The following is an 11,861-nucleotide window of genomic DNA, read 5'->3' on the forward strand; positions in this document are numbered from 1 at the left end:
TTAAAGTTATTCAATGACTTGTGTTTACCTTCGTATGTTTAAATAAACCAACGGCATTTGTAATCTTGAATTTGGGATTTTCAAGCTAAGCTGTGTATAAGGTGACTAGAACTGTTTGGATATTGTAATGGTCATAATAATATTAATTTGAATTTTAAAAAATGTATATTATTGTTATTACTGATCAACTCATAATTAATTGCAGACTCGTATGCAATGAATATATAACGCACACTGTGCACAGTAATACAAATACGCACGCACGCACACACGCACATACATGGGCTCGCACACCAGTTGCCATCATATTGTATCTGTCGCCGTTTATTTCGCTGTCGGCGTCGGCGTCGCTGCTGAACGCAATTGCTGCCTGAGCTTTAGATGCGCAGGCTGGCGTCGCTTTAGGTCAGTCCGTTTTTGCACAACACGAGGGCAACACGTAGATAGGTCGCGAGTGGCTATAAACAGTAAGCAGCTGAAAGCGAATTGAAAAGCAAAAGTGAGCAAGGAAAGAAGAATAACAAAAACAACAACGCAATGGAGTTTAACAATCGTTTGCTGCTGAAGATCATTGAGTTGGTGAGTGTGAAGCGAATGTTAATTGTATTCGTGTGTGTCAGTCTATCTCTCTCTCTCTCTCGCACTCACACTCTCCGTCTATCTATGTGTTGTTGCGTGTTTATTCCTTTTCTTATCCTCTTTCAACCGGCTGCTGTGAGAAACTCTTTGCTACCCTTCAGTTAGACTCATTTGCAATGCTGAATGATTTTCGGGGTTCGCTTTGAAAGAGTTTTCGGTTATTTATTCGTTTTTTTTTTTTGTGTGTGTATTTTTTTTGTGGTTGCGTCCGTTGCGGCTTTCAACTGGTTATTGCGTAGTTTTAAGCTGCGTGCTAACAGCTTACTCTTGGGATCCGAAAAGGGCATGATGTCATTCATTATTTTGTGCGATTATCTGAGACACAACAACTCCATTTATCCCAATTCGGAGTATTACGACATTCAATAGAGCTATTCTTTTTTTGTTTTTCGTTTGTTTGTTATTTGTTTCGCATGACGACATTTATGGATCACATTTACATTTCATTTGAACTTCCGTTTGATGCGAACAGATTTATGTACATACATATAGTATTAGCCATCTTATTTTATTTATTTATTTCAACTTTATCACTGGCAAATTTTGTGAGTCACATTGTGCATTCCATGGCAATCGCTATATAATATAATTGTTGAAATGCAAAATGCATTTCAGTTTATCAGCTTTGTTTTTGTTTCTTTCGTTTTATCGTTTTTTTCGTTTTTAATGCCTGGTTTTGCTTCAGTGCAACATGACGTATGCGCAATTTGAAGCGCATGCAAGTTACAAATCGCAGTGCCCAACCCTGCCCCAAATTGCTGGATCTTTTCACTTGAGCAATGAGCTCATTGAGCATTGAACTCCAACATTTCCCCAGTCATGGATCACAGTTAAAAATAGCACGCAATGCAATTTCAAGATTTCCAAGGCGAAATCACTTAATGTTTTATATGAGGTGTGTGTGTGTCGCAAGTGCCGCCAAGAATATTTCACATCATCATCTAACTAAAAAGTAGACTAGACTTGAACTTTCTTTAATCAATTAATATACGCTTGAGTGTTGTAGTTAAAAAGAGACACGCAAGTTATATTAGATTAATTTGATTAATTTGATGAGTTTGAAGCAAGCTTATAATAAATTAGAGAAAATATAAATCAGAAGTTGCTTAATCTACTCACCACTTACAGCAAATAAGAGTTAGATAATAAAGATAAATAAATATGATCTAAAAAAAGAAAATATAATATAACACAAATAAATATTAGATTATATTATACAAAGTTTATGCTCTATACAATATTTTTTTTCACAAATTAACAACATTAATCTAATACTAATATTTGCTTACATATTCGTGCTTTTAGTTGAAAGATATCTTAGACAACATATTATTTTTATATGCCAACAAAGGTTGTTTGCCTTTTTGATGAATTGTTTTCCTAAGCAAACATTACGTTAATAAGCTGGCTGACAAACAGATCACACATTAATTTATGTAAATTAAAATTGAAATTGCAATTAAAAAGTGTTTCACTGCAGTCTTAAATCATTGAGCACGTAGTCGAGGGCGGTGTTTATAGTAACGAGGGGCGTGCCACACCCAAAATCAGAAACGAAATCGAGGTAAGTCGAGCCTCACTTCACTTAGAGGCGCCTTGGCACGTCGCAAGTCATGATGCCTATGGTAATGATGATGCAATGCTCATTACGCATACGCCATGTGCGCGTATGCAGCGGGCGGACAGCCGGCAAAGGTCGACGAAGCTTCTACATATCAGTTGCATTGTATAAACAAAACAACAACTCTCGCTATGGAAATGATGTGTGTGTGAGCGACATAGCTAATTTGATAGCTAGTCGACTAGGTCGCTTTAATGAGCTGATCGAGCAGCAACAGCAGCAGCAGCCGTAATAGAAACAGCATTAGTCATCGGTAAATCAAAATAAGTAATAACAATAGAGCGAGCGAGAATAACAAGCGCATTCCTTGTGTAAACATTTAATCATCATACTCGGCCGCTTTTCCCTCTCCTAGATTTATATTTTTCTTTTTCGGTCAATGCTTCTTTCTTCGTACTCACAAATCTGTTGGCGAGCCAATAAATGTTTTAACTGCAAAATCGCGAATCGTTAACTGCGAATCGCAAATCGCCAATCGCAAATCTCAAATCTCGAATAGCAATTTGTTATTGTTGTTTTTGGGGCGTCATTGGAGCATTGGCCAATGTCAATGACGTGTCAGCGTCACATAATTAATTGCCAAACGTAGTAGTAACTATTATTATTTTCTTAGTTGTTGCTATTGTTGTTGTTTTAATTTCTGTACTTGTTGCGGCGTCGCTTAATTTGGACAACAACTCGCTTGACTACTACAACATTTTTAGCCCAAAACACAAAACACAAAAACTGAAAACAATCTATCAACAAATGGGGCGTGTTGCTTTGTCCGTTTGAACGCGAGTATAATCTGCTCAACAGAAATTCCACACCTATGACCATTACAATAAGCCTATAAAAAAAAGGTCGCCATCTTTTTTGGGATGATGTCAGCATCAGTATGATCATCAAAATGAACTATGCCTACGTTCATCATCTTCTAGATTTTGGTATCAAGTTGTCAAGGTCAGGTTTCCGTTTCGACCAGACGCCAAATTATCAACGGAACGTATAAACAATCTTTTTTCCTTTCAAATTTTTCATTAATGCATTTTCTCACAGCCTTGAAATTGTTTGGCGATTATGTTATTGTATAAACAAAAAAAACTAAACAAAAAAAAAGACCCGTAGTACAGTCAACTTTGCCGGAAGAGTAATAAATGTGTTTTTTATGCTTTTGTTATTAAGAAGTTGTTAACACTTCTAATACTTCCAGTTATTATATTTTCTATATTTTATTACAACAACAACAACAACTAAATTGTGTGTGTGAGAAATTATTAGATGAAAAGCCATTTTCATTATGATGCCAAGTGCGAGACAACATTTATGTTTAAAAATTGTTTGGATTTTGATAAATACATGTAAGAACAAATTGAAAAACATTTAATGAACTGCTTAGTAATTTTTGTATTGCGCTATTTTTGTAACATTTTCACTTGAATTTTGTGCTTGAAAGCCTGAAATAGAATAGTGTGCTATTATTAATATAATCTACGTAACAAGTACTTGCACTTGTCTTGGCTAATGGATAGTTCCAGTTAGTTGACTCAAGCCGTCAAATCATGCAGAAGTATTGATTCATGTTTATTTTATTTATAATACAAGCGACGCACATGCGAAAACGTGAACAAATATCTATTGTATGAATATGATTAGACAATAATCGAAAGGTAATTCGATCATCAACGACAACGAATATGCAATGCTCTGTGATCGACATTGCGTATACGTGATACATGCTTAGTTGTGTATTACGCATACGCTGCGGTGGCTCAATATTTTTAGGGACTATTGACATACGTACATAACATAATTTCAGCTAATTTTATTTGCTGCTAATGGGCGCGTGGCAAACAATAAGTCCGATATACAAAAAAATATTGTATACTAATGGCCTCTGCTCTATATATAGGAGTAAGAGAGACTAATGTGATATCTCTAAGCTGCTAGCACACACACACACACACACACACACACACACACACTGTACTAATGACATTTTCCTGTTGCTGTAGCTCGCATTACAAATTAAATAATAGTCGAAACTGTTTGATAGGAAGCCGGGTGGTGCATACAATATTCTGCAAGGATATCCAACAGCGAGTCATCCTTTTAGCCGGGCAATTAGTGGTGACTAACGGCATTTCTAATTGATTGATTGATTGCCACACCCATGCTAGCCACCTTCCCCCCGCCATTATATATTATTAATATTATTGTCCCCCCAGTTTTGTGTTGACACTCCGAGTGCTAAATGGCCCATCAATATATCGACATGATACGAGCGAGTATCTCAATAAACTATGTATTTTGATAAGCAAATTGGCTCAAGCACTCGTCGCGGGAATTACCTGATGATTTTAATGGACTTAAACAGCAACTGGCAATATGTTCGCTTATGATATGACTGTGTGGGGCTTTCGGTTAGTATATTAATGAAATTTGAAAGCGTACAGTGAACAAAAAGTTTTAAAAGTTCTTCCTAACTAACTTATTTGCAGTTTTGTTTTTGAATGCTTTCCTTATATTGGCTGCATTTCTTTCAATATTTATTTTAATTTCCTGAGAAGTGATTGAAAAAAGCGAAAAAAACTGCTAAATAGACAATGCGATTTCACAGTTCTTCTGAAATATTTGTTTACGATTTTAAAGCTGACTTCAAAAAGATATTGTAATTTGATTTTTCTATATTGTTTTTATATGTGTCGCATTTTATTTAATAATTTATTTGATTTACTAAGAAGTGCTTGAAAAAAAAAGAAAAAACTGCTATATTGACAATATGAAAATGGAACCAAAAGATTTAAAAGTTCTTCTTAAATATTTCCGTTCAATGACAGTTTGATTTTTCTATTTTATTTTTATATGGGCTGCATAAACTGCTGAATTGACCATAATATTTTTGACTTTTTACTATATTTGAATGAAAATTGAAGTGAACTTCTTTCTTCTTAACTATTTGATTACGATCTTAAAGGTGACTTTTAAAAGATATCGCAGTTGGATTTTTCTATGTTCTTTTTATAAGTAGTTGCAGTAGTTTTTAATTTATTAAGAAAAGATTTAAAATGATGAGAACACGCTAAATGGACATAACGATTATTTCCTTTTTAGACTGTGAAGAGCTGCAACTTCTGAACATCTTTCAAGAATTTGTGTTCAATCATTATCAAGTGTTTTTCTTCGATTCGTGTCGTGTTTGTCGAATGATTTAACAATCTTTAACTCACTCCTTTTCTCTGGACTTATTTCTCCAAGAACTTAAATTGTTTGTCTCTTGCACCAACCACTTTCGAATATGTCTGTTTGCCGTCCAGTAGTTGTCCGTTCACGTTCTTTGACTCAAGTTTCGAGCGCTCATCGCAGGTCTTCACCGCCAGCATCATTTTATTGATTGAAAGCGTTGCGGATCATGGCTATAGCAGCGAAGCGATGCTCGTGTGTGGCACATTAGCTGGGTATTTAATCATTTGCAGTTCCCTAGCCATAGGTAAATGTTATCGTCACGTTGTTGCAAGCTGTTCGCTGTGATTTTGCCATGTTCGCATGTTCGCATTTTGCAGGACATTTGTTGGGCGCCAAAATGGACAGACGAATCGATGTACTCTTCGCTGTCGCCGGCTGTGTGCTATTCATTTCCACCGGGGCCATCATTCTCGATCGCTGGATGAACAATTACGAGGCGGCCATCGATAAGAACACCATACTGTCTGCGGGCGTTTTGGCTTTTGCCAATGGAGCCATTTTTATCGCCGACACATTTGTCATATTTCACGCCAAATAAATGTTGCCAAAAAAAGAACCGAATGCCATTTCATTATGCTGATTAATTGATGAAGAGGAAATACTAATATATATAGTATATATATATAATTGAGTTGAATGTGTTAAAGTAGTAAATAGCTGAATAGTTGCTTTTGGCGTTTGAATTAAGCTGGCGCCAAAAAGTATGCTATACAAAAAGAAAACTTTGCTTAGAGTTTGATGGAAATGAAAGAGTTACTTGAGAAGTTATTCGTGAAGGAATAAGTAATGTACTTTTATAAAAGTACTTTTAACAAATTTAAATATTATTCATTAAAATGCAGCACTGCTTTCAGTATAGTATAAAGCATCCGCTGACTATAAATTATTAAACAAAAATGCAGTGCAATTTGAGTAAAAGGTTAAACATATTTTATGAAATAACACTTTTTAAAATATATATTTTTTGTTATATTAAAAACTAAAAATATATATTCAATTTCGACAACAAACTTTTTTAAATATTTTTAGAATATTTTTGGGTATTTTTCCGAAACTAAAAATAAGTGGAATTGAGGCACAATCTTAAAATTATTTAGTTAAATTGTAATTTATTAGCCAAACATAATAATTTGAAATAACCAAATAATTCGACAATAATAATTATAAATAATTTTTAAATATTATATATTTTTTTTAATAAACAAAAAAAAAAGAGTTGAACTTCGGACACAAACTTTAAAATATTTTATTAAAATCGAATGCTTTGAAATATCTTTCTTTTGAAATACTAAAAACTGTAAATATATTCAACAACAAAAAATAGTTCTAAATAATTTGTAAATATTTTCGTATAATGTATTATTTGTATAAATTATTAACCGTTTAATGATTTTCTCTTTCCATTTGCCAAGGCCATTGCCATTGCCTGTGTGGTGCTCTACGAGACGGTTGGCGACATGAGCAAGCGTCCATTGATCGTCTGCGGAACCATCGGAGGTTACACCGTTATTTGTGGCATTCTCCTAATCGGTAAGCACATTCGATACAATCTCTCATCTCGCACACATTGTATAATATATATCGTATTAATATTTCTAATTGCAGGACACGTGCTGGGATCGGTAATTGAGAAGCGTTTGAATGCGTTAATCTCGCTGATCGGTTGCGTGCTGTTTGTGGCATCGGGCGCACTTGTTATTGACGAGTGGCACGATACGCATGCCTACTATGGTGATCGCAAGCGTTATTCGATCGCAGCCGGCTCCCTCATGATCATCAATGGCGCCGTCTTTCTGCTCGATACGCTCTCCATCTGCAGAACGTAAGGCCCGAAAATAACAACAGCAAAAAGAAGATCAACAGAGCTGCTTGTTTTTTTCTTTATACTATACAAAATTCTCATGGCTTCTGTGTTTGGGGTCATCGCGCGGAATATGAATCTGATGTAAACTCTACGATTATCATATTATATACTATATACAAAAACACACTCACATATTTACACTTACTATATGTAATACTTTTTTTTTATATATCTACTATGTGTAGCACTTAAGTGAAACTCTAATTCGCACAAAAAACAAAACAGCGTTTGCTAAACATTTACGATGAAATTGTTCACAGGAATCCATGAAAACAAATATATATACTATATCTATGCTATATGTGTACTTGTGTTTGTTTATCTGTTTATCTCTATCTGTTTATGTATCTCTGTAACTGCGCTTGTGTATCTGTATCTGTATCTGTATCTGTATCTGTGCCTGGTATTTTGGTATCTGGCTATCAACGCTAATCTAAAAAGTGGTCATGTCTTATATAATAATTGCGCCGCTATTTCGCTACTCCGTCTCGCTTTATTCTGCTCCAGCTTCAGGCTAAGAAAATTGCGCATAATTGCGCTTCAAGCGCATTTTCAGACTCTTTTCTGAGAAAATTGCTTCGACACACGCCGCGTGACGTCACGTGCCAACTGCTGTTAGCGAAAAAAACCGGCCCTAAAAGGTTGACAGCTTTTTTTTTGCAATTTAACTTTCAGTTTTCAAGATCTGCTCATAACTATTTCTTGGCAGATTTGCGACGCTTAAAGTTGAGTCATTTTTTGTTAAGTAAATTTAATTTTTTTCTTTAAAATATAACAAATTATTTGATCTGGAAATTTATTTCGGAAGTTGAATTATATTTTATAAAATTCAAAGATGTTGGCAAAATACAAATTATTTAAGTTTACTTGAAAACTTGTAGAACTTAAAAAACTATGAATTTTAGATATTATATTTAGTTTTAAAGTAGACCAAATTTATTCTGACAAGTATTTTTTATTATTTTGCGATTGAGTGTTTCAAACTTTGTTCTCCAATTTGTAAGAAAAGCATCCAGTATAAAAGCAGCAACTATTCACTCAAAATTACTTTTGAAAATTTTATTTTTGTTTACTTTTAATTTTGGCAATAATATAAAAATTTCTTTTAAAATTTAGATGATGCATTCAAAATTTGGTTGCGGTCGGATAAAAGATATTTCAGTAATATGTATCTTAGTTGCTTTGGCTGACAATCTGGTATATTTAGAATTATCAATATACTAAATATAACACATGGCATATATTTTTTTAGTATTCTATTTATAGCATATTATTATTTGGTATATTTTAAGAATAATACCACACTTTTTTGCTTTCATTCGTGCTTATTACATTTTCCAGAATGTTATAAGTGAACAATTTTATAATAATAGCCAAAATCTATAAAAAAAAAACAAGTAAGAAAGTTACTGTCGAGTGTGCTCGACTGTGAGATACCCGCTACCCATTTTTAATAAAGACGAAATATTGCGGTATTATTTTCAAAATATACCGAAGATACTAAAAAAATACAAAAAATATACCAAACGGTGTGTTTGGTATATCGATATAGTACCAGATTGTCGACCAAAGCAACTAAGAGCCCTAGAGCCCTTACCTTTAACAATTTTTATCCGATCGCAACCAAATCTTCAGGAATTATAACTACTATAGTAATTATTGTATTACACTTGATTTCGAGAAGACTTCCGCCTTGGAGGCGGAGTATCACATTAAAATCATCTGCTCATTGAGAGTGATAATGTCCAGCTCCCGTCCAGAACCACTTGAGAATTGCAACAGGCAAAAAAATAAAATTTACTGTTTACGAAATATATATACTTTTAAGCCGATCATGCGAAGAACATAAATAATAAGAAGGCATTAGTCCGAGAAACTTACACCAACTAATATTTTGCAGCATACTTGTGCTGCGCCTTCTCAATTTTTTGTATTTCTTCTTGCTGCTGATTTATGTTCGCCTGGTATTTCACTTTGTTGTGTCTTTTACCCTCTGCGTGTGAATTTGTGATTTTGTTTTTGCTCTCGTTGTCGCTGTCTTTGGTTGATAATTAAGCAATTTAGTTAATTTATAATTATTTCTTATGTTCAACCCTTCAGAAGCACTCCGGATCCGGTCTTTGTGGAAGCGTCGTCGACGGATAAAAGCAAAGTTGAGATAAATCGCTTTTAGCCTGGGATTGAGATACATTCTGCTACGCTCTCCACTTACAAGAGACTTTAAACCGAGTTGTGATTTACATTTAAATTCATTACGTTTTTTTTTTTGTTTTGGTATTCTAATCTTCGCTTTAATCATAATTATATACTATACATTTTAGTAGTAAGCATTATTATATATTTTGCGAGCAAATTAGAATTCGTCAGGGTTATGTTCGTGTTGAATGCTCATCTCACGATCGTTTATAGTAGCAGCTCTATAGCAGGCTGTTGAAATTACTTCATGTGCTATAGAACAAAAACTACATCTAAAAAAAGGAAAACACAGAGAGATCTGGTAATAATCATTTTAGCTTTTGGACCTCAGCATGGCAGCCAGCAATAACAACAACAGCAACAGCAACTCGAAGGCCGAAGAGAAGCCCACGATTATGGGCTGTGACTTTGAGATACACGGAAAGGTGCCCAAGGAGGCCTTTGAATTGTTTGCCGTTGCCCAGGCGAAGCTGTTGGGTCTGCGGGGTTATATCACGCGGGTCGCCGATGATTTTTACAAGGGTCAATTGCAGGGCGAGGGCAAAGTGATTGAGAAATTCAAGCAGTTGATCGCCACAGCTGCCGAATATGTGGCTGCTGTCAAGGAGTTTATCGTTAAGAATCTGAAAATCATTGTGGATTATACATACGAGACATTCGAGCTGAGGAAATCGCCATGAAATTAATTACATCAATAAAGCAAAATCTCAAAGTCTGTTATCTTGTTGTGATCTAATCTTTGGATTATTGATGTTTTTGGCCTAGACTTTTCGGTTCGGTTTAGGCATATTTGTCTTTAAACGGCTTAACGAGTTTCCAGTCGATCATATTACTTATTATACTCGATCATCATCATCAACAACGCCATCGCCATCATCGTTGTCTGATCTTATCTGCGGGAACTGCTCGCGAATTCATTCAATGCGGGAAGGTGCCACCAATTTTGCATACAAATGGTTGCGGCACGCCGGCAACAAAATCGTGATTATGTTTTGTAAACAATACGCGATCAGGCCACATACAGACACACACACACATATATATGGACAAACATATATTTCAAGACGCATCTGTTAATGGGCCGCCAGTATTGGAGAAGGCATTCTCCATTTAACTACTGGTTGTATCTATCTCTATATAAGGGGGAAGCTTATGCGAATAGCAAATTGTGTCAAGGCAATAAAAGAGAAGTAGGAAAGTTTGCAAGCAAGAGGAGAGAAAGATAGAAGAGAAACATTGAACATTCAAAGAAATTAAGACAAATATATCCATGCATTTAAAGAGAAGGTGAACAATAGATATAGAAAGAAACAGAAACAAACATGTATATAAAGAGAGTGAGAAAATTACAGAGAATGAAAGTTGACAATATAACTAGACAGACAAATAATAAAAGATATTCATATAAAACAATAAAGTGAAGGTGATACGAAAAGAGATGGAAATAGAGTTATAGATAAAGCTATATACATATATTATATATACTTTTATAGAAAGAGACAGATATAGGGACACATAGATTTTGAAAAGGACAGAGACAGGTATTCTATTGACATCGAATAGATATAACAAGAAAGAAAACAAAAAATGTTAAATAAAATATGGACGTTAGACATCCCTAGAAAATATATGCTTACAATGACAGAAAGAGAAGGTAAAGAAAGAGATGGAAAGCGAATAATTTTTGAAGTTAGATATAGAAAAAGACAGAAGGAAGAAAGACAAATGAAGATTTTGAATAGTAGAGAGATTGAACTAATGTAGATAGATAGATAGACTTAGACTGAAATTTGTTCTCTTACTAAGAGAAGAAAGAGAGAGAGAGAGAGAGAGAGAGAGAGAGTGGTAGAAAGACGAAGTTTGTGATTATGATAACACGACAGAGAGTAAAAGACAGATAGATATGGAAAGAAAAAGATAGATATGACACAGACTGACAGTTTTCCTCCAATTAGAAAATAAAAAATGTGTGTTAAAGAGAGAGAGAGAAAGAGGAAGATTGTGAATATGACAGAGAGTAAAAGAAGACAGATGTATACGAAAGAAACAGATAGAAATGATTCAAACTCCGACAATTTTCCTTTATTTAAATATTAAGCAATGTGTGCTAAAGAGAGGCAGAGAGAGAGAGAGAGAGGGAGAGAGAGAGAGAGAGGAAAAGGAAGGTTTTGAATAAAAGAGTAAAAGAAGACAAATAGATATGGGAAGAAAGAAACATATAGAAATGACTCAGACTCCGACAGTTTTCCTCTAATTAAATATTAAACAATATGTGCTCAACAGGTAGCAAATAGCAAATAATTTGATATGGATAGC

General features: G+C 34.5%; 2 protein-coding genes and 1 pseudogene across 2 annotated transcripts; all 3 read left to right on the forward strand.

Annotated features, from left to right (window-relative positions):
* The first annotated feature begins 404 nt into the window (after positions 1-404).
* LOC132796474 (protein snakeskin) lies at positions 405-7,656 on the forward strand. Its single transcript, XM_060807655.1, has 3 exons — positions 405-579; positions 6,898-7,015; positions 7,091-7,656. Exons 1-3 carry the CDS (start codon positions 538-540, stop codon positions 7,309-7,311), a joined length of 381 nt encoding a protein of 126 aa, XP_060663638.1. The 5' UTR covers positions 405-537; the 3' UTR covers positions 7,312-7,656.
* On the forward strand, positions 5,465-6,244 carry LOC132796475 (uncharacterized; annotated as a pseudogene).
* A 2,117-nt stretch (positions 7,657-9,773) lies between the features above and the next one.
* On the forward strand, positions 9,774-10,260 carry LOC132796029 (acylphosphatase-1). Its single transcript, XM_060807043.1, has one exon. The coding sequence runs from the start codon at positions 9,878-9,880 to the stop codon at positions 10,223-10,225; it is 348 nt and encodes a 115-aa protein (XP_060663026.1). The 5' UTR covers positions 9,774-9,877; the 3' UTR covers positions 10,226-10,260.
* Positions 10,261-11,861: the final 1,601 nt, after the last annotated feature.

This window comes from Drosophila nasuta, chromosome X (assembly GCF_023558535.2).
Source record: "Drosophila nasuta strain 15112-1781.00 chromosome X, ASM2355853v1, whole genome shotgun sequence".
Taxonomy (NCBI): domain Eukaryota; kingdom Metazoa; phylum Arthropoda; class Insecta; order Diptera; family Drosophilidae; genus Drosophila; species Drosophila nasuta.

Coding starts and splice junctions, on each gene's coding strand:
- LOC132796474 (XM_060807655.1), top strand. CDS start 538: ATGGAGTTTAACAATCGTTTGCTGCTGAAGATCATTGAGTTG. Junction 580..6,897: donor TGCTGAAGATCATTGAGTTG/GTGAGTGTGAAG, acceptor CCATTTGCCAAG/GCCATTGCCATTGCCTGTGT. Junction 7,016..7,090: donor TTGTGGCATTCTCCTAATCG/GTAAGCACATTC, acceptor TTCTAATTGCAG/GACACGTGCTGGGATCGGTA.
- LOC132796029 (XM_060807043.1), top strand. CDS start 9,878: ATGGCAGCCAGCAATAACAACAACAGCAACAGCAACTCGAAGGCCGAA.